The sequence below is a fragment of the Pipra filicauda genome, unplaced genomic scaffold (genome assembly GCF_003945595.2).
Source record: "Pipra filicauda isolate LSUMZ 115617 unplaced genomic scaffold, ASM394559v2 scaffold28_size6257848_pilon, whole genome shotgun sequence".
Lineage (NCBI taxonomy): Eukaryota > Metazoa > Chordata > Aves > Passeriformes > Pipridae > Pipra > Pipra filicauda.
The window spans coordinates 51,290-78,037 of record NW_024104409.1 but is presented as its reverse complement, the minus strand read 5'-3'; the positions used below and the strand labels follow the sequence as shown (position 1 = coordinate 78,037).

Genomic DNA, 26,748 nt, shown 5'->3' with positions numbered 1-26,748 from the left:
TTTTTAGGTGAGACAGAGTGTGCGCTGAACTGAGCCCACCCTTTAATCCTGAGGTTCATCTGCCGGGGCCGAGCGAGCTTGGACAGTGGCAGTGAGGTCCTCAGGATGTAGGTTTGTTTAGAGTGACCTTCTCTTAGATGGATGGCCTTACAGGGCTGACGAGCTCCATCTGCCCGGGGAAGTCCCCTGACTGGGAATCGAACCCAGGCCGTGGCGGTGAAAGTGCTGCATCCTAACCACTAGACCACCAGGGGGCCCCCAGTTTAGTTTAGCGTCCTTTATTTAACTTTTATACTAGCGAAGTTACAGATTCAAACCAACTCATTCTCCATAGACGTCAGTAACTGTCTTTTCACCTCCAGTTAGCTTTTCTTTTAAACTGGTATTGCATTACCATAGCAACTGCATACCTAGCAGAAGATGAGCCTAGAATTCTATATCTTGCATTTCCTTTCTTTCCCCATGCATATTTCAATACGAAGGCATGCACATATTTTCCTCTTTGTCTTTCATATTGGCTGTTGAGAAAAAGGTAGACTGAAGTATTAAAAGGGAGGTTATTTACCAGCAATGGTCTTCAACATGTTGTCTATGTACATCACACACGAGTGTTCTCCCAGCTTAGTACTAGAAACCAGCTGTTTTGTCTCAATACTAGTTTGTAGGAGCACACACAAACCCTACCACCATGCCCAAATGCCACAATGATACAATAAGATAGCAGTGTATGCTTTATTCCCCTCTTCCTTGCTTTTAAAACCACTAAAATATTCAAGAACCAAGGGGGGTGGAGGACAGCATTGTACCAAAGAGATCTTATAGAATGCTATTACTGGTGAGCAGGTCTTTTTTTTATTCTCAGACCTTGTTTCTACCTACATTCATGCAACCATAACCAGTAGCACAGTCTAAAAACCTAAAAAAAAATTTAAAAAGGATCCTAGAGACCCTAGGTTGAAAAAAGACACAATTAGCATTAGAGCATTCCGCACTGGCATGGCAGTTGTTGAACTGAAGACAGTAATGATCTTCTGGCAGAGGCTGCACATACCAGCTCATACATTAGAATAGGGCAGTACCAGCACTACTTAAGCTTTAGTACCCAGATAATTACAGGCAGCTCCATCTTGGGAAATCTCATAAAAGATTGTTACACATCAGGCACTGAATGAAAATATCCATACAGAGACAGTCACCTTTTCTTTTTGCATCTAAAAAAAAAATTATTTAAAAAATAATCTACCTTCAAGTAACCTTCCTTGCATGCTTTTCTGCTACCCACAGAAAGATAAGACACATCTAATATTCCAAGCAAATGCAGCATTTCATCGTTAGAGGACTTAAGGATAGGTAACTCTATTCAAGTCCAACTAAGAAAACCAGCTCTTGATAGACTGAGAAACTCTACTTAGTTATCAACAACATTAAGTTTTCCCATCTTTTTCCATGCAGTTGTAACACATAGATAGAAAGCCACAAATTGTTCTTCCATAGGAGATAACTTAAGACCACAAAGAGACACCGAGGTCAACTGACATACCATGTCAATGTCATGGATATACTCCAGGGTTCCAATGCCAGCATTAACCATGAGCGAGTGCTCACTGAGCTCATGGTTACACATCAAAAACGCACACATCAAGAGCTTTAGAGTTGGGTCAAATGCTGCAAACACCAAAACTGCTACTAACAGGAAAAATAAGGCTGAGAAAGAATGGGAATGTACATTTAATGGTATTTGCCACACTTCTTGCAGAATTTTGTTTTCAAGTCTAGATTTCTAACTGGAGGAACTAATGATTAAAAATATAATGGATCATTTACAGTTCCTGATTATTCCTGAAAGTAAGCAGGACCTTGCCACTTGTTGCAGTTGTTACAACAGGGATGCAAGATGATTGACCCTGGGAAGGATCAATGTGACAATGCCAAAAACAGTTCAGGGATGAAGACATAAGAAAATCACTGATTCCTCCTGTAAGAGTCTCTTGTAACTGAATGATCATAGGAATGGCAACATACAGAAACCAAGCAGCACTGCTCATACTTTTTGCTGGCATAATCATTCATCAGAATGCATCAATAGGCCAATAACCCAGTTTCAGTCTTGCAAACAGGAGTTTAATGCTTCTTCTTAAAACAGAGGGTATGTAGAAGGAGGACAATGGAACGTAGTAGCTGTAAAACTAGAAAAGTATGATTTTTTTCATAATATCAAGAGGAATAAGAGAAATCCCTTCAAGAAATTAAACATCTGTTAAAGGAAAGATGAAGAAAGGGCTAAGACCAGATTTGAGGGATCAGGAGAAGCAAAAGCCACTCCATGAGGAATCCATAGCATGAGACCAACTAATTAATGATGGTTTGCCAACAGTATGAGCCTGTCCCCTCCTCAAGTTATGACTGGAACAAGTGAGTCTGGTCAACAACTCTTGCTGAATGTAGACCTGATGCTGGCATTCTTTAGTACCTCAGCACTAGCGTATTAGAAAGCACTGGCAGAAGGCACAGAACTGGAAGCGTTACTAACTTGTGCAGGTGGACATAATTGCACAGACTATCATTTCAGCCTTCAACCTGAGGAACTGCACAGAAGAGACAAAGCACTGAACAGGAAAGCCTCTTTATCTGCAAAACCCATATTAAAATCTACAAAGGAACAGGACATCTGAAGAATTCAGCAAGAGCTCTGAAACAGGGTTTAAGCTTGACTGCTTCACACTAGGGCAAATGACAGTGTTCCCATAGTGATAAACTGATTTTACCGGTAAGAACGCAAATGTTCAACTGAATGACAAAGGTTTGAGAAAACCTGCCTCCAGGTTCCATACTGGCTTCACAGGCTTTCAGAAAAAAACCCAAACCCCAACATTCTGTTGGTTCTCTTGTACACAACTTAAAAGAATTAAAAATATACTGCCTTAGTCGATGTTAAGAAGTAAAACCACCTGTCATAGCCAGTGGGATACAATCACTTCTAACTCTGAAAAGCCTTCCCAAAGTCAAACCCGAAGAACAAAACAGACATTTGAAAGTGACTGAAAAGCTTTGTTATTGAACCAAAGAGCAACGACAAACTTCTCTATCTCCAGGGTGGCGTTACCATACTAATTCTTGCTCATTTCTGCAAGCCCCACTTGAGAGGTTACTGTAAAGGACAAGCTACACTAAGAAAAATTCTGACCAATAGGACACACACAGACAAAAGCCAAAAATGAGCCCTGAAGAACAGAAGCACCCTTTGATGCTTTGTTCCTCTGCTCTCTGATACTGTTAAAAATGTTCCTACCAGTACACCTATGGCAAAAGAGAAAAAAAAAATCAAATCACGTCCATTGTTTGGTATGAAACACATACCCAGTATTTACATATGGAAAAGCACTCAAAGAAACTTGTATTTTGTCTTGCAGGAAGTAAGAGCCATGGTCACTTCCCATTCCTCCAGAAGACAATGCCTTATCATCAGCTTATTTACCAAAAAAAAAAAAAAAATCAGTAGTTCACTATCATTAAAGCAGATTCTGCATTTCTAGAACATAACTGAACAATTGGCAAATTATGCATCAAATTTGGCCCAATGTCACAATCATTCTAAAACTCTAGGTGTAGCATGCACTTACCAGTCAGCACCGCTCATGAGCCAAGCCTAAATTTACTAGATTAGAGCAGTCACCAGAAAACCCTTTTTCTCAACATAAGTTACAGCAGTTTAAAGATGTGACTGTATGACCAAATGGTTGCCTAAGAAAATATCTTCCTGTGAAGACTAAGGTAAGAAAGTTGCACCCACATTTAAAGGAAAAGGTAGGAAAAAAAAAAACTTGCTGGCTACAAAAAAGAAATCCTGACTCTTGCTGTAAAAGAGCTTATGACAAACAGTACAGCTTTCTTATCTAAATCATTTTGGATAACGAACAAGATGAAAGGAAATGTAACAGAATCATAGCACTGTGTGCATTAGAATGGACACATGAAGGCTATACAGTCCAGAGCCTTTTGACTGCTCAGGGCGTTGTCCAGTTCAGCTTTTACTATCTCCACAACCACTGGACAACCTATGCCAGTGTTCAATCACCCACATAGTTAAAGTTTCTTGATATCCAATCAGAATTTCCTCTTGTACAATTTGCAGCTGCTGCCTCTCATTTCAGCCCTGTGTACCTCCAAGAAAAGCCAGGCTCCCTGCCCCTTTAAGTTGTTGCAAATGGTGATGAAACACCACAGCCTTCTCTACCAAAGGCTGAACAAACCCAGTTCTCAGCCTCCACCAAGATGTCATTTGCTTAACCTCTGTGCACCTCAGTGTCTGTAATTCCAGACTATCCATGTCAGATTTGACAAGTTAGTCATCCAGCAGCAAAGAAGATGCTTCCCCTCAAGAAACATAGCTAAGAGACTACTCAGAACAGCACTCTGCTGCTAACACCACTGTATGTTGTAGAATAGTGTGACACTTCAGTGTCTTCTATTGGTATTTTGTACCGCACCCATTCAATCACCAGATTAAGCTGAAAATAGCTTATTGGGTAAAAAAATATGATGGAAGTGAAGTTTTTATACATATAACCTACTTGTTATCATGGATCCAGGAATTCCCTTTCAGTTACTGGCTATGCTCATTTGTTAGTAGTCCACATAGAATTATGAGGTCATTCAACTTTCTTCCTCTAAGTCAGATACATTACAAAAACACTCAAATACCACTTTTCATACAGACAACTTCTGTAAGTGCTGTAAGAATGCAATATAATAGATTATTAGGAGAAATTTGAGTAAGTAATGAACAGCTATGTATGACAAGCTAATCTGTATAGTCATATGTGGTGTAGCACAAGCAAAAGACTGAATCCTCCTCTTAAGTTTTAAAACAGACCTTTCGATATTAATCTTTTCCCTGGAAAGGGAACGATCTTAGGGATTTGTTGTTGTTTGATTTGGTTGGGGTTTTTTACTACTGCATGGAATGGGCATTGAGCTGGCCAGACCAACCCTATCCCTAGTGACTTCCATCTTTTTAAGGAAAGAATTCAGAACAGCCAGTAATTTAAAAATAGTTCAGTGCATCAGTATAGCTCTGAGTTTGCCAGATGTCTGAGTGAGTACTCCAGTACATTAAGATCTTGATTTTAAACTGCTCTACAGATTTAATTTGAAATACATTTCTTCAGTTCTTATCTTGGACTATAAGGACTACTGATTTGATTATATACATTACATACTTATTTTTAAGAATCCAGTGTGAAACTGGTACGTTTCACACACTCTGTAGTGACCACATCCTTTGGAAAATCAGTTTGTTAACTTGGATCTATACACAAAGAACTAATATCTAGACCAGTTAAAGACACACACACTTTATAGAAATCAATTTCTTCTGCTAACAATATCTGAATAGCCATGAACTCCCTGGACAGAAATAGCAAACCTAGGTTACTAAACAGATACAACTAAACAGTTGTATCACAGACTTCTGTCACATGATGTAAGTAAGAAGTTACTCAGCTTTTTGGAGTACTGTTGCACAAAAATACTTTAAATTAAAAGTAAAACACATGCAAGTTTAAGCTATTAATGAGCATTTATGCTCCTACTTTAAACAGTAGTGTAACACCATGTTTAGTACACATTACTGTAAACAGAGGTCAGACCTTACCTCTTCCTGTATCCCACTGGTAGTGGTTAATTTACTTCCATCAGTAACTGTAATAATTATTGCTGGCTCCAGAAAAAAAGGGTTTCGACCCTAAGGGGAAAAAAAAGCAGTTTCGATTAAAATGGTGTAACGAATTCATAACGTTCTGTTCAGTCATTAAATGCCACTGATACCCAGTAACAAAACAATGAAGCCTGAGGTATTTATTCTCACATACTACATATAGTACAGTGCAATGGACTTCTGAGTCTTTTTACAGTTAGGCCATGAAAAGTTAGCTACTTAACATACCTGTATGTAATAAATGTATACAAAAACACAGCAAAAGTGGGTAACAAAAACACAGCAAAAGTGGGTAACACAGCACTTCACAAATAATGTGCACTGTAGTTTTCTGACAAACTAGCAGCTGTTAGGAGAAGCAACCATCCCCTCAAAATATATACTTTTGATTCCCTCTATTGCAGGGTTGATTTTGTGTGATTTAATTATCGTGCGTCCAAGTAAAGCATTAGCATAGTATCCTGGGATCATGACCCCGGGTTAAGAACTAACAGTCTATGTATTAACACTGACATAAATAGCATCAGTTACATTTTGATTACAGTGGTTCAATCAAACATGCAAAATTTACTTCAGAAACAAATACTTAAAAAACATAAACTTTCCATACGAATCATTTAAGACAAAGCATACAGGACAAGACATTTTACGATCCCATGACATTCAACTAGCCCAGCTGTAACAAAAAGACTTGGTCAGTTACTGGCACTTCCTTTTCCTACTGCCAGTATTCTAGGAGCTTTCTGTCCCTCCTGAAAAAGAGAATTCCAAAGTAATCCATGCACATATCAACTCCAAGACCAGGTAGCACATTCCACTCTACCTAGGGTTAAAAATGGACTGAATAAAAGTCACCATAATATTTTGTTTAGTTAGTCCTACCCTTCTTCTCTTGCCAAGATCAAAGCCTTGTTTTCATTCTTCAGAAAACAAAGAAAAATATAACTACACCCACAGCCTTGTTCTGCTTATAAAGACAAACTAGCTCATGAATGCTTACAACTGACTGTAAAAATATTAGGAGAGAGCTAACAGGTTTTAAGAAAAAGGCCTTGAAAATCCATTTTTTTAGAACCCATTAAATATAAAGGATCACCTACTGATTGTGTGCTTAGAAATATTACCAACAAAAAATTAAGTTATTTGCTCAACATTTTTTCAAACCTTCATGAAAAATCTTAATTTCTTTTAAAATAGCATGCCATTACTACAAAAATTATGAAAGAATAAAATCAAAACAAGGCAATCAACCTCTCCTATGAAAGCTAAGCTAGTTCATAACCCAACTTAAACAATTACTTAAAAGAATTTAAGGACTCTCAAAACCAACTCAATTTAATTAAAATAACTTCATAAGAATTTTTAGCCTTATTTAATTCTTAAAAACAGTTATGGTACGTTATTTTGCCAACTAATAGTTTACCACAACTGCAAAACATCAGCTGGAAGCTAATTACATTGCACTGAAATACTACTGAAAGGGTTTCTAACTAGAGGAAAAGAACATTGTTCTCACAAGTACAGAACATAAAAACACTTTAAACCTATTGCTAATAAATGTGTAAAAATTAAATTACATTTAATAAAAATTGTAAGATTTTTATATTAAGATGTCATAAGCAATGCTCTGTGTCAATATTTTGGTGCTATTTGAAATTAAGTATTAAAAATTTAGTCTCTGACAACCCCTATTACCTGGATATTCCTCATTATCTTTAAGAACTTTTTAATTTTTCAACTACTTTTTCTCAATTTTACCCATCTAAAATTTAAGCCTTAAATTTAACCAGTTTGGTCTTAGAATGATTATAAAATCACAAGGGAAGAAACAAGAGTTTCTAAACTTCAGCTCCCCCAAGAAACTCGTCTGAGGGAGAAATGTCTTCATCTTCAGTCTGATTTTTATAATTTCACAAGCATTCTACCTGTAAAAAGGATGATCACCAACATATTGAGAATCAACTCATATTCAGAGTTGATTCAGAAACGGAATGTATCAGGAAGATTTTCAGTTAAAACGCCCATTACTGAGATCTACTATTTTTGACTAAAAATTTCCATGTCGTTAATTTTTAAAGAACACCATGGACTCTTCTGACCATGCTCCCCACCTTTGCTTTATGAAGGCACACAAAACCAGGAGTAAGCCAAGTATTTCTAAAAAAAAAAAAAAATCCTCTTATTTATATAAGCTCTCAAAACTCAGACATTTTGTAAATGTCACAAAATTAAATTCCAGACACTTACCAATGTTTTTAACTAAACTGCAGCTCTTTCGTCAATGATTGGTTGAGAACTTTACATCAATCTAATTAATCTAATTCTACAGTAATCAAATTGCTTTCCATTTCTCTTCCTCTAGAAATATAACACTTAGAATTTACACATCTTAGAAATATCATATTCTTCAAAATACATAGTAGCACTACTGACTGTAAACACGTAGGTAACCAATTCAGTCCACCCCAATTATTTTGGACATGCAGTGACATTGGGTGACAGTGTACACTACCAGCTCTTTGGCAACTCACAGGTATGCTGCAATGCACTGAAAAGCAGCTCAGGATAACAAGGTGTAAATAATAAGCCTGCTCACAACTTATTCGAACAACTAACTAATCACCATGAGGTTTTATTTCAAAAGCAAATTCTTTTCAGTAAATTGCTTTTCATTCTCAAGGTTTGTAGCAGCAGTGAAAGAAAGTACTAGGAAGCACCCAGCTGATGATCCTGTTCAACCACCAAGTACTGTAACATGGTACAAGGAGGACTTTTTCTTTCACTTACAATCCACATTTTCAAAGACAGATAGGCACCAAGGTGACAAAAAACCCCACACCCCTCTTTTTGGAAGAAAGTTATTTAAAACTCAGCATCAATATCAGGGCAAGCTTGCTTGGCTAAGAAAAGAACAAGCAAGATATTCAAAGCCTTAAAACTAACTTATCTGTTACACAACACTTTCATTTGAACAATTAGACAGCTTCACAACTACTCGTTCCAAATCACAAAGCAACTCAGTTACATTGGTTGCCATTTCTTTGGTCTCCAGCTGTAGTAGCTCAGATAATACAAAACAAATACAGAGCTGTGAGTACCACTGAGCTTCACACCACTAACCAGGCATCGCAGTGAGAGGCACAGCCACCCCATCTCAACTTGTGCGATGTTCTCAGATCAAGCCAGGAGTGTATCAAATTACTATCAAGACACATTGTTGCCTAGTTAAGACTCTCACAACTAAGAATTCACTTCCATTGGAAAGTAAGCTTAGCATCAAGTTTCAGCATGACTGATTAACACACCAATGATTTTTTTCCTTCTTCCAAATGTACACATAAAGGAATTCAAGAGCTACTTTGACCTTACACGTGCAAGTATACAATACTGTACATGCAGTAAGAGAAGACTGATTTAAGACTACTGTTATTTCAATGCACATATTTAAATAGTAATTTCAGAGTCAGAAGTGTTGAAAACCTCAAGAAATAGATGGGGTAGAAACATAACCAAAACACACCAAATCAGAGACTAAAAGTGATGTGTTCAACAAGCAACTACTGTAAAAAAAAAAAATATTTAGTGGTACAAAAAGTTCATGCCCAAGAAAGGCTAGAAGTTGAAAATAAATGTGAACTGAAATACAGTGTATATTTTTAACAGATTACTAATAATTGGAAAAAACACATTTTGAGATCATAATAAATCTCCAAAAGGTATACTTTCATTTCAGTAAATCACAAAATTTAACAGAAGTTGTACTGCACATCCATTTCCCATCATATTATCTCAGCAGAGCCTTTTCATTTTCAGAAGTATCATCCCTAAATGCCAGTAAATTCAGATATCTGACCAGGAAATACAAAAGTGCACTATCAGTTTTTCAGTTCAATAATTTTTTTTTCTAGAATTTTAAAGGTCAACATTCTTATACATGCTCCTGAGAATCTGTGAGCAACCATTGTTCAAAAACAATAGCTTAAAATGAAATCTGAAAGTAAGAATGACAGCAAAATTATTAGCTTTAAAGCTATTTTTAACTGATAACAGCATAAAAAAAAATACCAAAACACTGAACTTGAATTTCAAGCTAAACCAGACAGTCCAAATGAATCACGGTTTTCACTTACTTTTTGTATCTTAGAAACTTCAGTTGCACTTTAGCAAAATCATAGTGTCTAAGACATAAATTAACGTTTTTAGACTTTCCCCTTCATTGCTCAAAGCAGAACACTATCAGTCAAGTACACAGAGGTACAATTAAGTAAGAGTTGTAGCGTCTCATGCAACTTTTTACTTGTCCTACTCACATTTTCAGCAGCTTTGACTACTTTCTATTGTTCCTGCAAAACCAATCAATATAGCTGTGAAGACCTATAGAACCAATTGTATTTTATGCTTTCACACAACTGTTTCCCAAGTCACAAACACGGAGCTCCATAATTCTGTGGCCAGACTGAAAAATACAGCACCTCTAAATTTATCATGGTGTTATCCAAGTGGTTGAAACTGCATGATAAAAGTAATACTTATTATGGCTGGTTTAGAATTGAAATTGACTCCTTGGACAGGAACATCTTCAGTGTCAGAGATTTCTGTGACTTCAATCTGAATGAGTAAGAGCTGAAGAACATACTGGAATTCTGTCTGTACGGGATTAAGATCTGACAAGACAGACTTCATGCACAAAGAAAGCTTCTAACTCATCTCTGTCTTGCTGTCCATAAAGATTGATATATTCCCTTGATGCTGTTGATTATTCAATATATAATACAGTTTTGCAGTGGTAGCAATTCTGTCTTGGTAGTAGATGATCAGATATTTGTACAGCAGATGTATTTCAAGATCACTTTCATAAGTCTCAGAAACTTTGATGAAAGCTACAGCAACCAGTTTGAGTTTTACACAGGATAAGTGTTTTGAAATCTATTACCAAGATTTTAAGTCATAAAACAGATTTTAATGTAAACCAGAAATCTCCCTTGATGGAGATTAATGGAAAGACAGACACCAGATCAGTCACAAACAGCAATCTTAAGAAACAACCTAATGAAAGCCCTATTCCAGAAATGACACTACCACCAAGAAAAAACGCCCAGTGTTTTTCTGAAACGGCTGAAGGACAGCAGGAGGATTCTTACTATTAGTGCTAGTCCACAAACATCTACAGTATGGAGAAACATTTTCTATTATAATACTGAAATCTTCTAGCTCTCCCTGCAGTATCCAAGATGTGAGGACTTCTGCTCTGCCTTCCCTTCATGATAGGCAGCTGGGAATACTACCTCACCCACAGACAGGTTTCAGAAAGAACCTGTTAAAAATAATCTGAGAGATCCCCTTACTACAACCAAAATAAGAGAGTTCTGCATCTCCAGGGGAAAATGACCATCAGCAAGGCAGGTTGATAGTAGCAGCTTTTAAAAGTCCAAAGTATAGTCCTCTGTAGTTCCAATAATCATAAGGATCTAATTCCTCTATAGAAGAAACAATATACACACACAGGGTGGGTAAAGGCATCAAATCTCTTCAACTGAGGGATGAGGGAAAGAAAAAATGCTGAAGTCTTGACTGTGCCCGTAACAGTAACTATGTACTATGAAAACACCAACTCTCAACACCACCACTGATTCTCACAAATCAGAACTCACACGGAGTTTTACCTGCATAAAAGGAACATTTGTAAATTGATATTTGGCCAAAATAGCATATCAGAGGGAACCTCATCTACGTAAACTTGTATTTTACTTTGTAATTGGAATACTAGCCAGTAGAGGGGGCACAAGTTAACAAAACCTATCCTCATGAGGTGATTTGAGTAACAAGATAAACCTGAGGCATGCTCTGCTTGCATACCATCTCAAAACTGTATACCTAAAACCCCTAAATGTAATTGCATAAGTATAAATAAGAAGTAATCATTAACTGAACTCTAATTTCTTAATCTAACTCTGTTTAATCCAACAGTTGGTTCATGGTTTTATGGCACCAGGGCAGCACACACTGTTATCATTCCACTTCTCCATTTTGCTGCCAATTACCCATCTTTTGGAAGGCTCAGTCATAAACATTCATTTTGTCTTTTGGAGAAAACCTTGAAAACAGAGTTTTAACAAAGTCTGCTAGAATTTATCAAGGTCTGAACTCATGCTTCCAGTAACCCACCATCTTTCTCCCTAAAGAAACGGAAAATGTTGTTCAAGCAGTAATGATTTCCCCTGCACTCATTCACACTGTGAAAGTCAATGTATCAACAGCAGTCATTTTACAGTAATGATGGTTACCAAGAGAGATCTTTGCTCCATGAGGAGAAGAGATTACAGAACCTGAATTCAGCTATGTACAGCTGCCCTTCTCTATAGACTACAGCAAGGTTATTATAGGTAAACTAATTCTCTATGTTCTAGAGAATTCTTTAGTTAACTATATTACATTTAGTTAACTACATTACAAATACTTAAGAGTTACTACAACACCCAAGACATGCACCAATCAGAGTTTCTTATGTGGAATATCTATGAAGGATTACGAGATAGTTACATGGTTTTTGCTTCATCCATTACTGGTACTACAGATTAGCAGTAGATGGAAATTTTTCCACACCTAGTTAGGACATTTAGTGGTATGAAGCTTTCTGTATTTCAGGCAACTAGAACAAATCAGTTGCAGGTTTAAACAAAAAAAACAAAAAAAAGAGGGAAACCAGTTAGCAAAAAGTTTTCGAAGCGGAACAAAACTATAACAGCAGACTTTTTCTAAGGCTGAACCAGAGATCAAACTCCTCAGCACATCAGTTACAAAATATAAGAATGAAGGGAGAATTCTTGAAACAACCATTATATCCATAACACAAGTTACCTAAGTTCCATTTATGAAGAGGAAATTTAAGGTAGTTGGGAAAATAAATTGGATTAAAAAAATTAATTTGCTTCTCGGTATTTTGGTCCTAAGCATTATTTTCAAAAATCTTCAAAAAAAAAAACTGTTTATGGCTTTGATTAACTACTGATCTGCCAAACATATGCCATCTTACACTAGCCATGCCCAGTCTGAGAGCTGTAATAAAAATCAAAGCTCCAGTTAGATATCACTTCTACAATTAGAAATACTACAGAGACAAAACATCTGAACTGCACAAGAATAAAGACAAACCCATTTTCAAAAATAAAAATCACGGAAATATATTTAACCATATCAGCTGTTAGCTTTGCTTGAGCTTGCAAGTGTGTGTTGTATAGGCAATGATTTCATTGCATATCCATCTTGAGACATGTAACAAAAAAATTCTGTGCTTAATATCATTTTTATAGATGCTCATAACTTTACACATTCTGGGTTTCCAAGTCTGGCACTGAATGTACTGCTTAAAGACTATTTAATTGTACAACTTCAGTCATTTTGGAATTCTCTCAAAAAGTCTGTGCCAAGAACAAAACCAAAACTAACAGCAAAAAACCAAAAAAGGCAACTCAAAGCAGTCTGAAAAGGAGATTCAATGCAAGAACTGATCATTTGGAATACAAAATCTCCATATTGAATAGTGCACATGTGAAGACAGAAGGCATGTGTCAAGGGAACAGTTTAAGACTCTGTTCACGTTGAACAATGATGAATACGTGGTAGAATTTACTTAGACATCAAGCTTAAAGCCTCAAGATACCCTGATGTCTTCACATGCCTAAATCACAGAAGTCTCAATATTAGTAAGTCAGACTTTCAAAAACTACAGTTTAGTACATAGGTTTGTCCTGTTTCTTTCATTTAAGAACAGATTTAATTGAGTTTTAAATATCATATTATATAAGTTGATAACTGCTTGATTAACTTCTAAGTGTTCCAATTTAGATAAGGTCCTTGCTAAGTTTCAAAAAACAATTCAGTCCTATCTTTCACAATTATGTGACAGTCTCAAAAAAAAAAAAGGGAAAACGTACATAGAACATATTTCACATATAATGAATTGCAGCAAGTAAATGGACAGTGAAAACTGGCATTAGAATGAGGAAAAAGCCACCAACATTTGGAACATTTAAGTACTTACATGACAGATATATGTTAATCTCGCAAAGGAAAGAACTTTAGCTCTCTCAAATTAAATTAATTGAACTACATAAGCAGCAAAAGCAACTGTGATCACAACTTGGACCTTATTTTTAATGTAATGGAAATTGTCAGTTAAAGAAAAAGATGCACTTTACCAGTTAGTTACAGATTAGTAACTGAATCACTATTTCAATCATCTGAAATTGGATTAACTGACCAACAAATCCTTGCAGTTTTCAAAGCTGTCTGAGTGAATACAGTAGATGCAAGCTGCTAAAAACAGGTTACATTTGAGCTTTTATAAACTTTTTTAAAAAAAAATAAAATAATCAACCATATCAAACATAACTTTGAAGTCCAAAGACTCCACGTTTATGATGATTTTGGTCATATTTCCTAAAAATATTTCTGAACATTTTATTCCAAATATAACTAACCTTGTCAAGTCCTGGATCAAGTCCCTAATTACAGCTGCCTTTCTGCTTCACAGCAATGACTTTACATAGCTGGTCCTGGCTCAGTCAGTGCAGTTCGCAGTGCTAAGCCAGGTCTCTGTTCTCCATATACTGGAGAAGGGTAATGAGTCCTAGAATTGAAGATGTCTTACAATAGATGCATACAATCAAGTTGGCACTCTGGGATTCAAAGCAGGGATGGGGGGGCAGGGAAGGGTAGAAAGAGATGGACACTTTTCACTCATTCTGTATACAGAGCATTAAAATAGAATGTCAGTGCCCTAAATTGATTCCAATGATAATTACTCTGAATTTGTTCAATCTAGCTTGACAAAATGCATAGTGTATTCAGATAATATATTGTAAAACACTACTCATGGCTAGGTTTCATAAACGAATATTTGGGAAGTAAAACGTTACTACTAAATGAAAGATTAACACCCTGCCCTCCGCAGGCAGTAGCAGTTATATGTAGATGGGAAAAAAAACCCCAAACATAAATTAAGGGAAATGGGAGTGGCTACACTAAGATACCAAATGTGGTATTTCAGATTAAAGTTTCCTTGCCAAGTCAACAAAACATTAAAAATTACTTTCAATTTGTATGTCACTGAACCACTGTCAAAATCCCATACTAAAGACCTCATCTGCACTGCGGTTCCTGCTAGGTCAGTCTTCTAAAAGACCTCTGAAGTTCAAAGCCCAGAACTACATTACACATAATAAACACTTATTTGCTATTTTAGTTACCTACCACTGCAGTGCTGCAAGATCCACACTGACCACTCATGTTAGAATAACTAGAGTAGGATCAGATTTTGACAAGTTCTCTTATCCTCTCATACAACCAGAAATCTTATCTACTCAGAGTCCAATAACAGTCATTCAAGGTTCCTGAGAAGGTTAGTACTATATCTTGCAGCTAGCAACTTCTTACCTGCATATTTTAATTTAACTGTAAGCACTAACTTAATTTCCCCACTGGAAAATTCAGGCTTCAATCTATAGATTGGACTGTAGATTCATGCAAGCTAGGGCAAATCAATTAACTTAGGCAGACACACTATCTCTAGAATGAAAACAACAGGTGCTTAGATAAGATAGCTAATTTCTCAATAATGTATGACTGAAATTGCCTATACATTTTTGAAAAATCTAGTCCACTGGGGCCAACCTGATGGCATTGGAGTGATTAAATAAATCCCTTCTATCTTTTTTGTAAAATACACTGGCAATCCGGAAAACCTGAAATCCTGCTTGCTGTTAATATTCAGAACTACAAGAGTAAAAATATACTGATACATAGAAAATACTTCACAAACGTGATATCCTTTCTAGACATCACATAAATACTACAGAATCATCAGAAATCTTACTGTTCACAGGTTAGTTCACCTTAAAAAAAAATCAAGTATCTTTTAATATATATGAAAGATCCTACATACACATAAAACCATTACCTCCTAATGTGGCATTCATTTTTCCTTAAATGAAACTGGTCTAAACTTTGGAAAATTAAAATTAGCAACATAATCACACAATGAAAACCGGACATTTAATAAGGAGTTCTGTATTAGCTAAGATAAAATGCTCAAAAATTACATGAAATTCCAAGCTGTTACATAAACAAGTGAAAACAACTTGGAAAAAGGGTCAGACAATATGATGCTAAAAAACACAACAGGAAGTTGTGTCTTCACTAAGTCTTCAAGTGGGAGACACAGATATGAGAATATTCTATGAACTAAAAGACTATGTTGTTAATGGTACAGAATGTACTTGAAGAAAAAAGCAAAAGCAAGCAAGCTCTCAAGACACCCAACAGTTTCAACTGAGCCTCAGCTGAATTAAAACTCAGACACATTCAAAAGTAACAGTTCTTCCCTTCAACCTTCAGAGATATGGACTGTCTACAACAGAAAACCAAGACTAAAAGTAACTATTTAGTAAGAAAAGTGAAAACAACCTTAAAGAAAATAAACAATGACAAATAGTAGCAAAAACAAACAAACAAACAAACAAAAAAAAAAACAAAACCAACAACCACCTTGTATTTCACAAGATAATCAAACCCCTGGCTCATTATCCATGGGTATTTGTGCTGCCCCTCTTACAACTGGTTGTGATGGAACGCAAATACACTTCAGCTATAGGAGCACCCAAATAACAAAGATTAGCATATCCAAGGAGTCTATAATGACCTGAAGCAAATAAACTGTTCCAGAAAGTCAAGCCAAGAGATAAAATTTTGGTACTCTTAACTGTCCTCAGACTTCCTCTGATGACTTTTTAGCGAATCCAAGAATATCAGCCACAGACAGATATCTGTATCATCTGCTTAAGCTCTGGCAGTGCAACTGTGCTCATCTGACACCCTAAAAATCAAAGCCACAATGAACATGTTAAAGCACTCCCCCTTCCAAATCACACTGAATCTTTAAGTGCTTAGTATTTAAAAGTGGTCAAAGTACATTTAGAACATGATGAAGTACCCCACTTCTTTCTGCTAGTGGAACAGACTGATGAGATTGCTTTCACTTGAAAAAATAAAGTACTTTGTATAAGCTTGTTTTAAATTCTTTAAAAAAATACATTGGATTAGAACTAAAAATGTGATTTTCAAAACACTTATTATTGAGACTTTCAGTGAGTTTTGTTGTGCTAGCAAGGCTGAACGGCAAGCAGTTCCACCTCACAATGTGAAAACACACTTCAAGAGCGCCTGCTGTACCTCTCATTCAAGGTGTTTATAAAACAAAACTAACTAAAAATTACAAAGATTCCAAGGGTGGACAAGATGGCATGTTTAAAGTTACGGCCTAAAAGGTATAAATTCAAACCAATATGCTTAATTTCATCATGCAGCAACTGAGAATGGCTTTCACCTGCACTTCACATACAGCTCTTTGACATTAGCAGGCATATAGGTGTATGTTAAAACCATTTGTATTCCACAAAAGACTATGAGAAATTGTTTCTTATATATACTTCTGCCATGCTTAAGCTTGCTTTTTTGTTTACTACTCCCATTTGGTTTTGTTGGGGAATGGGAGAAAAAAAACCAAACAGAACAGAACTACTCTAGAAGTGCAAACCTCTGCCTTTACCAACATGGGAAGTAAACTGCCCGTGTAACTGTGCCAACATGACAAAGCAGGAAATGCTAACCTAAACTTTGGTTCCAAATTTGGAGGCAGACTCAACACAGGCCATTTCAGTGCAGGGTTTATGATCCCACAATGTCAAGACAAAAGCCATGCTCTAAGGATTTTTGAGAACAAGGAAATCCAGTAAAAATCCTCAAAAATCTATTGGGAAAATAAAACTGTTCAACAACTTAAAGAAAACAGAACATCACTGCAAAAACATAATGCAGTCCATGTCAGGGGACAATATTTCACATGTGATTGTTGTGGGTTTTATAAGCTCAGAAGATCCTAGACATGGATAAGCACACAAGCAAGGAGTCAGCCTACAACACATGACTTAAAGCTCTCTTGTGCCTACAAGGATGATTAGACTTGATCTCCTAGGTATGCTATTTACCTGTATTTGGAATACTGTAGTATTTAAGTCACTACAGCAAAGCATGCTGATCTCTACAGACCAATGTTAAGTTTTACTTAACATTAACAATTAACATCAGCAATTCTGCTACTGTAGCTATGAATGGGTCCAACTATATATTCAGAGAGAACTATGAAGTAGCAGTTAACCTAAGATTGTATTGTCTGATGGTCATATGTGGTATGAATAAAACACTTGGAAAAAACTTAAGGTGTTTAAAACAATGCCAACAATACAGAATACCTTCCAACTTCCAGATCAGAAATATCTCTTTCCAGCCCTCAGCATATTTTTAAGTTCCCAAAATACTCTTAATCAGTTGAATTCCATTTGGATTTTAGTTTGTCTCAATATTTCTTAGTTATGCTTCTGTTCATATGTGAAATGCACTGCAGAAAAAAAAAAAAAAAAAAAAAGGCTTTCACCAAGACTGCACACAGCCTGGTAAGTCATCCAAACAAGTGTTTCATGTATTACTCTAACTCCAGGCAGCACTGTGATTGAAAAATACTTATATTAAGTCCACTTGCATTACAGAAGCATTATGGTTGACTGTTCTGTTGCAAAACAACTAAGTTAGCATGTGCTTTTTTTTTACATCAAATTTCTTTAAAAGTCAAACTAATATCTAAGACAGTTTTACTGTATCAATAATAATTACAATGCTGAAGAATATGTGCAAGATACTCTAAGGGAATAAAAAGCTCATAAAAAGCTTATGTTATTGAAAAACACTCTGTCTGCCGTATTAAAACAAAATTTTACCCTGAAATAAAATCTCTAAAAATGCTTAGATGTATCAACTCAATCACTTTGAAATCCACTTAGATAAGTGTATTTTAGCCTCTCAAAGCTTATTCTATGCAATACTGCTGAAAAAAAATAGGAGACCTTCATTCCACAAATAACAACGAGCAAGGTGAAACACCTGGGGTATGGGAAAATCAGAGCTTTAGCAATTTCGAACATCTGTCAGATTCTAGTTTCGTCAGTGCTGTGCTGGTCCTTTGCATGTGAATATCAAAACTCTATTGAAACGTATATTTTACCTACCTTAGATTCAGTGCTTAATCTTCAAAATCTCACTACAGACTTCAAATAATTGAAGTACATTGACAGTTCATTTCAATCATTTGTTTACATTTTTACTATAACAGCAGCTACCTTTTCCATGTTTTCTGTTTCCACAGAAACACATCTATTAGTATTTAACCCTTCTATCAACGATTACAAACTGCACATTTACGTCACTCAAAACTATTTAGTTAAATTGTGACTATACATGTACTGCTGAACAAACCATAGTTGTAAGGCTTAGTGTATTCCAAGAGGACAAAAAAAAAATCTGCTAGTAAAAGGCTAAGTATTTCAGACTACCTAAAACAATGGAGAAGCTTAACTGGAGAAAAACAAGAGAAGTCAATTAGCTAAGTGCAAACTAGGCTAATCAAGTACAACATTTTGTATGACAGTAAACGCTCCCTGAAATTCATGTGTTTAAACTGCTTTCTTCCTGAAGACATCCAAATCCTGTATTTTTCCTAAGTTCTCCATAAAAATGCAGAAGGTGAGAAGGACCGCTATTTTTAGCAAAGGCTAAAAGCTGACACCCTATTTGAACATTCATTCTTCTGCTATCATAATCATCACAAAGCATACTATGGGGGGAGAAGCTATTATTGGATTCGAGCAGTATAATACTGAATTTATCAATCTCAAAGTGCTGCAAAAGTTAAAGGAACAGCCACCTTAAAATATGTGTACTTTCCAAAACCTTTTTGTCTTGACAAAAGCCTTCACAAAAACCTGGATCTACCAATCCTACCTAAGATAAAGTGTTTATAAAGTCATAACATAGCATTAGTAGTAGAAATAGCTTTTGAAAAAAATCTTCCAGGTTCTTAACAATCTAAATGTATTGACAGTGTCCCTTTAAGATCTAAACGTGAGACGCAGTGATCATCTGACCACTTGATAACTCCATCTTTGAGTAACTGAGTCAGTACTTATTTACTTAAGTAGTATGATAAACACTCATAATAAAAATCCAAACATTAAAGTTGCAAGAAAATATGAAGCAGGAGATTTTCTTCAATTTCAGAATGACCGTTCAGCCATCACTCTTGTTCAGGATGTCAGCTGATGGAGAACTCTGGCCGACTTTGAAAGAAATCAAGTAAAGTGAGTCACAGTGCCATTCAAACAAAAAGTTCATACTCAGTAGGGGGACAAAATATCACACTGCTGGATGACATAACCAGAGAATCCCATCAAGCTTGTATCATGTCTTGTCATTTGCACGTATAAGAAAAGGCTGTTTTACAATTCAAACGTGAAACAAGTGGATCTTGGCAAATATCTTAGAAGCTTGTCAGTACACTAAAATACAAGAAAGTTAGTCAAAAGATCTTAAGCCAGAAAGACTTCCCACAAAAAAAAAGGCGCTTAATAAAAGTTTGGATTTATTATGTCACATAATACCACACCTAAGAGAGTCTAAATGTTGCTTTTTTGTAAAATTATCTCCTCCCACTCTAAGATAATCATTCTTCAAACATCTGCCTGCTGTATTTTAGTTAACCACTATTTTGTGATCTTAATATTTGCAGGTGCTTTAAAAAAAGAGAATCAGTACTTGATGTTCTGAGTGAAAACTATTTCAAATTCAAGCGAGCATTCTGATCACTTATTTTCCTGAATTTTTAAGTTTCTCAGACTATGGTTAAATACCCATTCATCTGGAGCCAATTTTAGGTAGTAGACATGAACAACAGGAAGACAGGATAAAAAGACATAGCGCTCAAAGACCAATGTGATGGGACAGTTAACTGCCCTGGATCTCACCCTGCAAGTGCTGGAGGACCAATTAAGTGCTCCAGAATTATATCTGATTTATGTAAAAAAAAAAAAATGCTACTTTGATTAGAACAGCCAAAATGGGAATCTGTGACTTCAGCAGCAGATGACCTGGCACTTGCAATATATTCATCTATTTTTGCAGACACTAAAAAGAGTTAGGATTTCTATTTAGTCACCTGACTGCACATGTGAACACCTCTTCAACAGCCAGCTCCACATACGGAATGGAGCAAAAAACATGCATAAGCACGGGTGAGTTCAAGCCCAGAGATACTTATAACCAAAACAGATAAAAGTCATCGCTTCATAGAAAAAAGGGAATATTGCAGTAATGAACACTACTTGTGAGTTAAAACAATCATGACAACTCAACTGCCCACTTGATTGAGTAGCTGAGCACAACTGGTTCACTTATAGCAAATTATTTGATGTGAATTAGAATAATTACCAGTAGCAACGGGAAAGAGCAAGTATTCTGTGTATGTGCCTACAGTGGTTAACTGTTCAAAAAGATTCGTGTAGCTCATATAACTAAACAAAAACATCAAAATACAGGGAAGATTACACACAGATGTATGAGGTCAGATGGTAATAGAAAAAATATAGCCATGTGTGGAACTACCACTTTTTTTTTTTAATTTCATCACTGAATTGGGATTTTAAAAATGTTTAGGCTCACTTGATCATCTAGTGGCAAAGCATTACAATGCAGCATGACAAATTTCCTTCCCAAACAGACGTGGCATGTTATCACACAGACTCTGCACAGACTGGAAAGGGGAGGGGAAGAAAGGGACTTATGTTCACAACCACATTTCCATGTTAAATACCAAGAGCAGTAACTAATCCTCAGATAGTGAAGGAAGCATTACATGAGAATAACAACCAAAAAGGGCAGATTCAAGTTAGTACATCCCATGTGAAAAATACGTGTTATACTTTGCCCAATACTAATAACATCCTTCAAGTGAAACAAATCCAGGCTTTGATCCAGTGCCAGAAAGAACTCGGTACACTTCCTAATGCACACATTTAACCTACAGTTTTTGTCTTTTAGCAACTCATATCGATGAGGAAAAGAATGTTGGCCCACCCCAAACAGAAGTCCTGCTTTAAAGGGATAGTTGCATTAGAGATATTTGAAAAGCACAACTTCTCAAGGCTCTGGTACAAAAGGCAGGTTTATAAAGATACAGGTATGCAGAGAAATGCTGTGGTAGACTCACTGGAAAGAAATGGTTTTCAAAAAGTCATGCTCCTTCTAGTATTTTTGGACATGTAGTGTTATTACAAAAATGGCTCATCTCCCAAACTGTACTTAATTGATTATACAGCACTGTATAGAGAAAGCAAAGTTCTCATAACTATATCAGGCTCCTTAGCTAAGGTACTGAACATAGACTTGATACAGAAAAAAAAAGTTACAGTTGAACTGAGAATGTCAGCTTCGAGGCTATGTCACAGCTTAAAAACTGAGGAATAACCGAATTTAAAAAAAGGTAAGTTGAGTACCAAACTATGATCACTGACTATTTCTTCAAGCTATTTGAGCTCTGCTTATTTTTGAAGAAGTCCCCATATTGAGTATTTCATGAAGATGCCACTTTGGACAACTAGCTAATTGCTACCTCTGGGAAGTCTGTGTTATAAGATTTTTTCACCTATTAACAGTCAACCTACCTGCCCATAGTTGTCTATGCCAGTTACTAATCTATTTAAGTTTAATAAATCAAAAGCTGTCCTTAGGGACTGGCCAAGAGTTGTAAGTCCTTCAGCTTGAAGGTTCTTCAGTTCATTCATAAACGTTGCATGGTTTTCCTTCCAGCCAGCCTGCAAAGAGAAACATGAGAAGACTTATTCTGCAGATACACGTTTTACTTTCCTGTTAGGCTACAAAGTGCCTTCCACACTGCATACAGCTCACTACAAATGCTAATAAAACAGAAGTTACTTTATATTTAATGCTGTCGAAAAAGCCTGAAAAGATGGACTCCTCTTAAACCTTAGAGTTCCCCACCTAGCAAACAGGCATTTTGTTCCACAGGACAAATTTCTGTGAAGTCACCGGTGCCAAAAATCTTATAACTATTTACACCACCCTCCCAGAGCCCTTTCCAGATGGAAGGTACTTCCAACAGGTTCACCCTCCTCTGTCATGTGGACCCACCACCCTCTTCCACCGCGCGGTGCGCCTCCCTCTCCCGGCCCCGGAGGGGCGAGGGAAGTGCCGTCCCCTTCCGAGTCCGGGCTCTCCGGGCTGAAGTCGGTCCTTCCGCCAGCTCGCCCCTTCGCAGCCGAACTCTCCTTGGAGTTGCTGTCACTTCTCCCAACTTGAATAAATATCCCCCACAGTTCATTGCTGCTCGCACACACCGCACAGGGGAAAGCGTCGGCCATGTTGATGTCAGCGCCGCCGCCGGAGCCCGTGTGTGCCGCGCTGCCCGGACCGCCGGCAGCTGGGCCGAGGCGGGCGGGGGGCGGCGGGGCCGGAAGGAGGCCGAGGAGGAGGGGGGTGAGCGGGGGTTACCTTGATAGCGTAGGGAGGCTCCTCGAAAGTGACCAGCATGTACCTGTCTCCCCTGCTGGCCGGGTCCCGGGCTCGGAGCTGCGGCACGGGGGACAAAGCAGAGGGTGAGCCAAGAGGCGGCGCCGCCGCCGGAGCCCCCCGGCTCAGCTCGGCCCGGCCCTCCCCTCCCTCCCTGCCCGCACACACACGCACTCGCCCGCTCTCTCCCCGCGCCCCCGGCCCAGGCAGCCCCCCGCTCCCTGCCGCCCCCTCCCCTCCCCACGCAGTCACTCTCGCTCTCTCTCTCGCCTCTTCTCGCAAGGCAGAGCCCGGTACCTTCATGAAAGTCTCTACAGCGCCTTTGGCTATGTCCAGATAGGTGGTGCCCAGATGGGTGCGCTGGTTCATGGAGGCGGACGTGTCTATCAGGAAGAGTAAGATGGGCATAGTGCGGAGGGCCGGCGGCCGGGCGGCTACATGGACAGCGGGCAGGGGGCTGAAGGGAGAACCGTTGGGCGGGGTGGGGGGGGAAAGGGGGAGAGAGAGAAGACGGGGGACGGGAGAGGAGTAAGTGGCTGTGAGTGCTGTGCACGGGGAAGGGCGCCTCCCCGCTGCCCCTCTGCCGAGGCGGGGGGGAAGGGGGGGCAGCCCTGCCTGCCCTGCCCTCCTTTGTGTGAGGGGCCTGCTCAGCCCAACACAGGCTGGTTTGTGAGGGAGAGGCGGATAGGGCTGCGCTGCTGGCTAACCTTCCCCCCACCACCACCTTCCTCCTCCTCCTCCTCCTCCACCGCCGCCCGCCCTCCCCTCCCCCTGTTGATGTTACTCAGAAGTTTCGGGCGGAGCAGCCGTAACCCCGCCGCCCCAGCACTTTCTCGCTCTGACTGAGGCGCTTCCTCACTCGCCGCCCGTTTTTAAGGCAGCCTGGGCAGGTCGGGCCCCGCCCCTCAAGGACACGTCCCTGTCCCACGTGACCGCTTCCTAGCCCCGCCATAGGGCAGCCCCTACCCGCCTCGTTAGCATATTCAAATCGGCGGGGCGGGGCGGCTTCGGCCGCCGGGGGAGCGGGCGGCGGGAGGGCGCAGGCGCAGCTGCAGGGGACGGGGTGGCGGCGGGGCGGGGGACACGGGGCTAGGCTGGGGGCGCTGGCCCTCAGGGGGACGTTCTGCATGGGCGTTTCCCATGGACAGTCTCCATGGGCGTTCTCTATGGACACTCTCCAGGTGGCGGAAATATGGGGGGGCAGCGCGAGCGGGAGGGACGGCGGGCTCTGCCGCCGCCGCCCCCCTGGCTGGGCTGTCCGAGGGCTGCGGGCTGGCGCGTCCCGCGGGGCAGCGCCCGGCCCGGCCGCTCGGGGAGGGCAGTGGCGCGGCCCCGCGGGAGTGCCGGGACGGGGCGGTGACTCCGGCGCTGGCACTCACAGTTTGTCCGCCGGGAGCGGGCGGGTGAGTCACGGGGGTGGGAAGGAAGGAGGGAAGGGGGCGGGCGCTGCCCCCGCCCCGTCTCCGGACGCCGCCTCTCTCCTTGAGGCTGCGGGAAGATCTCAGGTTGCCCACACAGGCGGTCCGTCCAGGGTGCCCTGTGCTGCGGCCAGGTGCCAGCGCAGCCTCTGAGGCCCTGGGGGTGGCCGGGCAGCCCCGCCGGTGCCGGGGGAGCGGGGGGGCTTGCTCCTCAAGGGAACTTCGGCTCCTGGCAGACACCAAATGGGCCGCCTGTCGTACCCACTGGGTTTGGGATGTAGAAAACGATCCAGTAACATTTTGGTGATGAATTCCCAGAGACATGATCTGGCCTTTCACTCGATCCTTAAAGGGAAAAAAAAAAATTGGCTAGCCTTAGTTGTGACCTTTTCCCCTACATACGGGCAGAGATTAACACTAAGGTTTCTTTTGTCCACGCTAAGGCACTCCAAATTTACTTCCTATAAATAATATAACTGTTGAGTGTTTCCTACCAATTAATGATGAAGATCTGTGTTCTCAGTTCTTTGGCAATTTGTTAGGCATTGTTTTCCCAGCAATTGAGTCTGCAGTTTCTGCTCTCATAGCCTTGGAACAGTAACTCCAGAGCCATTTCTTAGCATAATCTGTTCAGGAGATTGCTTTGTTTCCTATCCAACTGGTATTTTGGGTTTTTTTCCTCCCGATCTAGCTGATGTGCTCCCACAGCCACTGCTCTAGAAGGTATGCAGCCACTGTGCTCCTTCCTTCTCCCAAGATAAAATTGGCAGCATTCTGGTTTGATTCATCTTGGTCTTCCAGGCAAGATTTGTGTCTTGTTAGGCAAGAGCTGGTTTGGGCTTTTTTTTTTTTTTTTTTAAGATTAATGAAAGATTTGCTTTTCTAGAAGAGAGAGGAATAGAATCACATTTCTGTTACAAATTGGTATGCATTCTTATGCCTTCAAGCAGCTTATTTTGGCTTTCCTGTTGGTGCTGCACCTGTGACCTCTGCCAGCCCTTCTTAGACTTTGGAGTGAAATCAAGGACACTTCCTTTCAGCCAGTTCACCATTCAAGGCCATTAAGGAATCTCCAGTCTCAAGGATCCTGTGAGAGCTGGGAAGGAATCTTTGGAGTCAATGCAGACCAAAATACAGCAACTGGATTTCTTTGGAAGTAACATCTTTTACTATGAGTATTTCTCGGTGTGGATCCTGCTGGTGGTGGCTAAGCTCATGTGCACCCACTGGCTCTTGAGCTGCTTGTATCTTTCCAGCAGTTCAGTGTTAGAGCTCTAGCACTGGTGCTGGGTCCCATGACCTGCAGCAAGGCTGTTCTGGTACAGGTTCTACTGTTTAATCTGAATTCCTGCTGTTAGAGGGTGCAAACCAACAGGTGCCACAGAGGCCACATTGCTGGGCTGCCCTGGAATCCAGCTGCTCACCAGTCCCCATTAAACAGTAAAATATTTGAACTGTCCGAGAGGCTTGGTTCATAGTAATTTTCTCTCTACAGAGGCATTTTGGGACATCTTTTTTTCCCTCAGCTCCCCACAGAAGGTGGCAGGTATCTTCTGCAGCTCCTAAGGTCAGCAGGATTGGCTGCTGGTAGTGTAGTAATTGTCTCCCTAAGGTGGTGGGATTCAAGTTATTAGGTAAAGGCTGCAGTGCTGCTTTTAACAAATTAGCCCTTGGGATTAGTAACTTCATTTTGGAGTAATGTTGACTGAGTGTATGATGTTGGCCTTTGATTGGCTTCCTTTTAATCTCTAGGATAGGTACATTCTTCAGGCATGCCACCTTCTCTCCTGTTTGTATGTTGCTGATGTTTCATTGATCATCCTTTTACATGTCAAACATCATGCATCTTCTTGTAGAGCATCTGAAAAATGGGAAACTTCTAGAATGGTTCCTTCCCCAAAATGCTGGAAAAGAAGCATTTTAGAGTCCTTGCCATACCAAGAAAATGTCATAGTGAAAGATAGTCTGGGCCATGAAGACTTTGCATAAATCCTGAAGGGTTGTTTGGAATTTTTAAGTTTTGTTGCCAGTAAATGAAGAGAGAGGAGGGGAAAAGCCATGTTAATTCATGATGCTAGAATTGGTCATAAACCAGCATGAATTCTGCATCATCTTTGAGTGTTGTAAGCTGTAGGCACGCTGTAA

At 39.4% G+C, this 26,748-nt stretch overlaps 1 protein-coding gene across 2 annotated transcripts in view; it reads right to left on the bottom strand.

Moving 5' to 3' along the window:
- INTS6 (integrator complex subunit 6) overlaps positions 1-24,005 on the bottom strand; it is a 41,716-nt gene extending 17,711 nt beyond the window's left edge. The window contains exons 1-5 of one of the 2 annotated variants that reach the window (XM_027723146.2): positions 23,970-24,005; positions 23,483-23,642; positions 23,168-23,245; positions 22,321-22,470; positions 5,654-5,743 (exon numbers count right to left, since the gene is read on the bottom strand). In XM_027723146.2, coding sequence (XP_027578947.1) covers positions 5,654-5,743; positions 22,321-22,470; positions 23,168-23,245; positions 23,483-23,593 — 429 coding nt within the window. In that variant the 5' untranslated portion in view covers positions 23,594-23,642; positions 23,970-24,005. Of the gene's footprint in view, positions 1-5,653; positions 5,744-22,320; positions 22,471-23,167; positions 23,246-23,482; positions 23,893-23,969 lie in introns of those variants that run through there. The other variant, XM_027723147.2, reaches the window with a different exon arrangement.
- Positions 24,006-26,748: the final 2,743 nt, after the last annotated feature.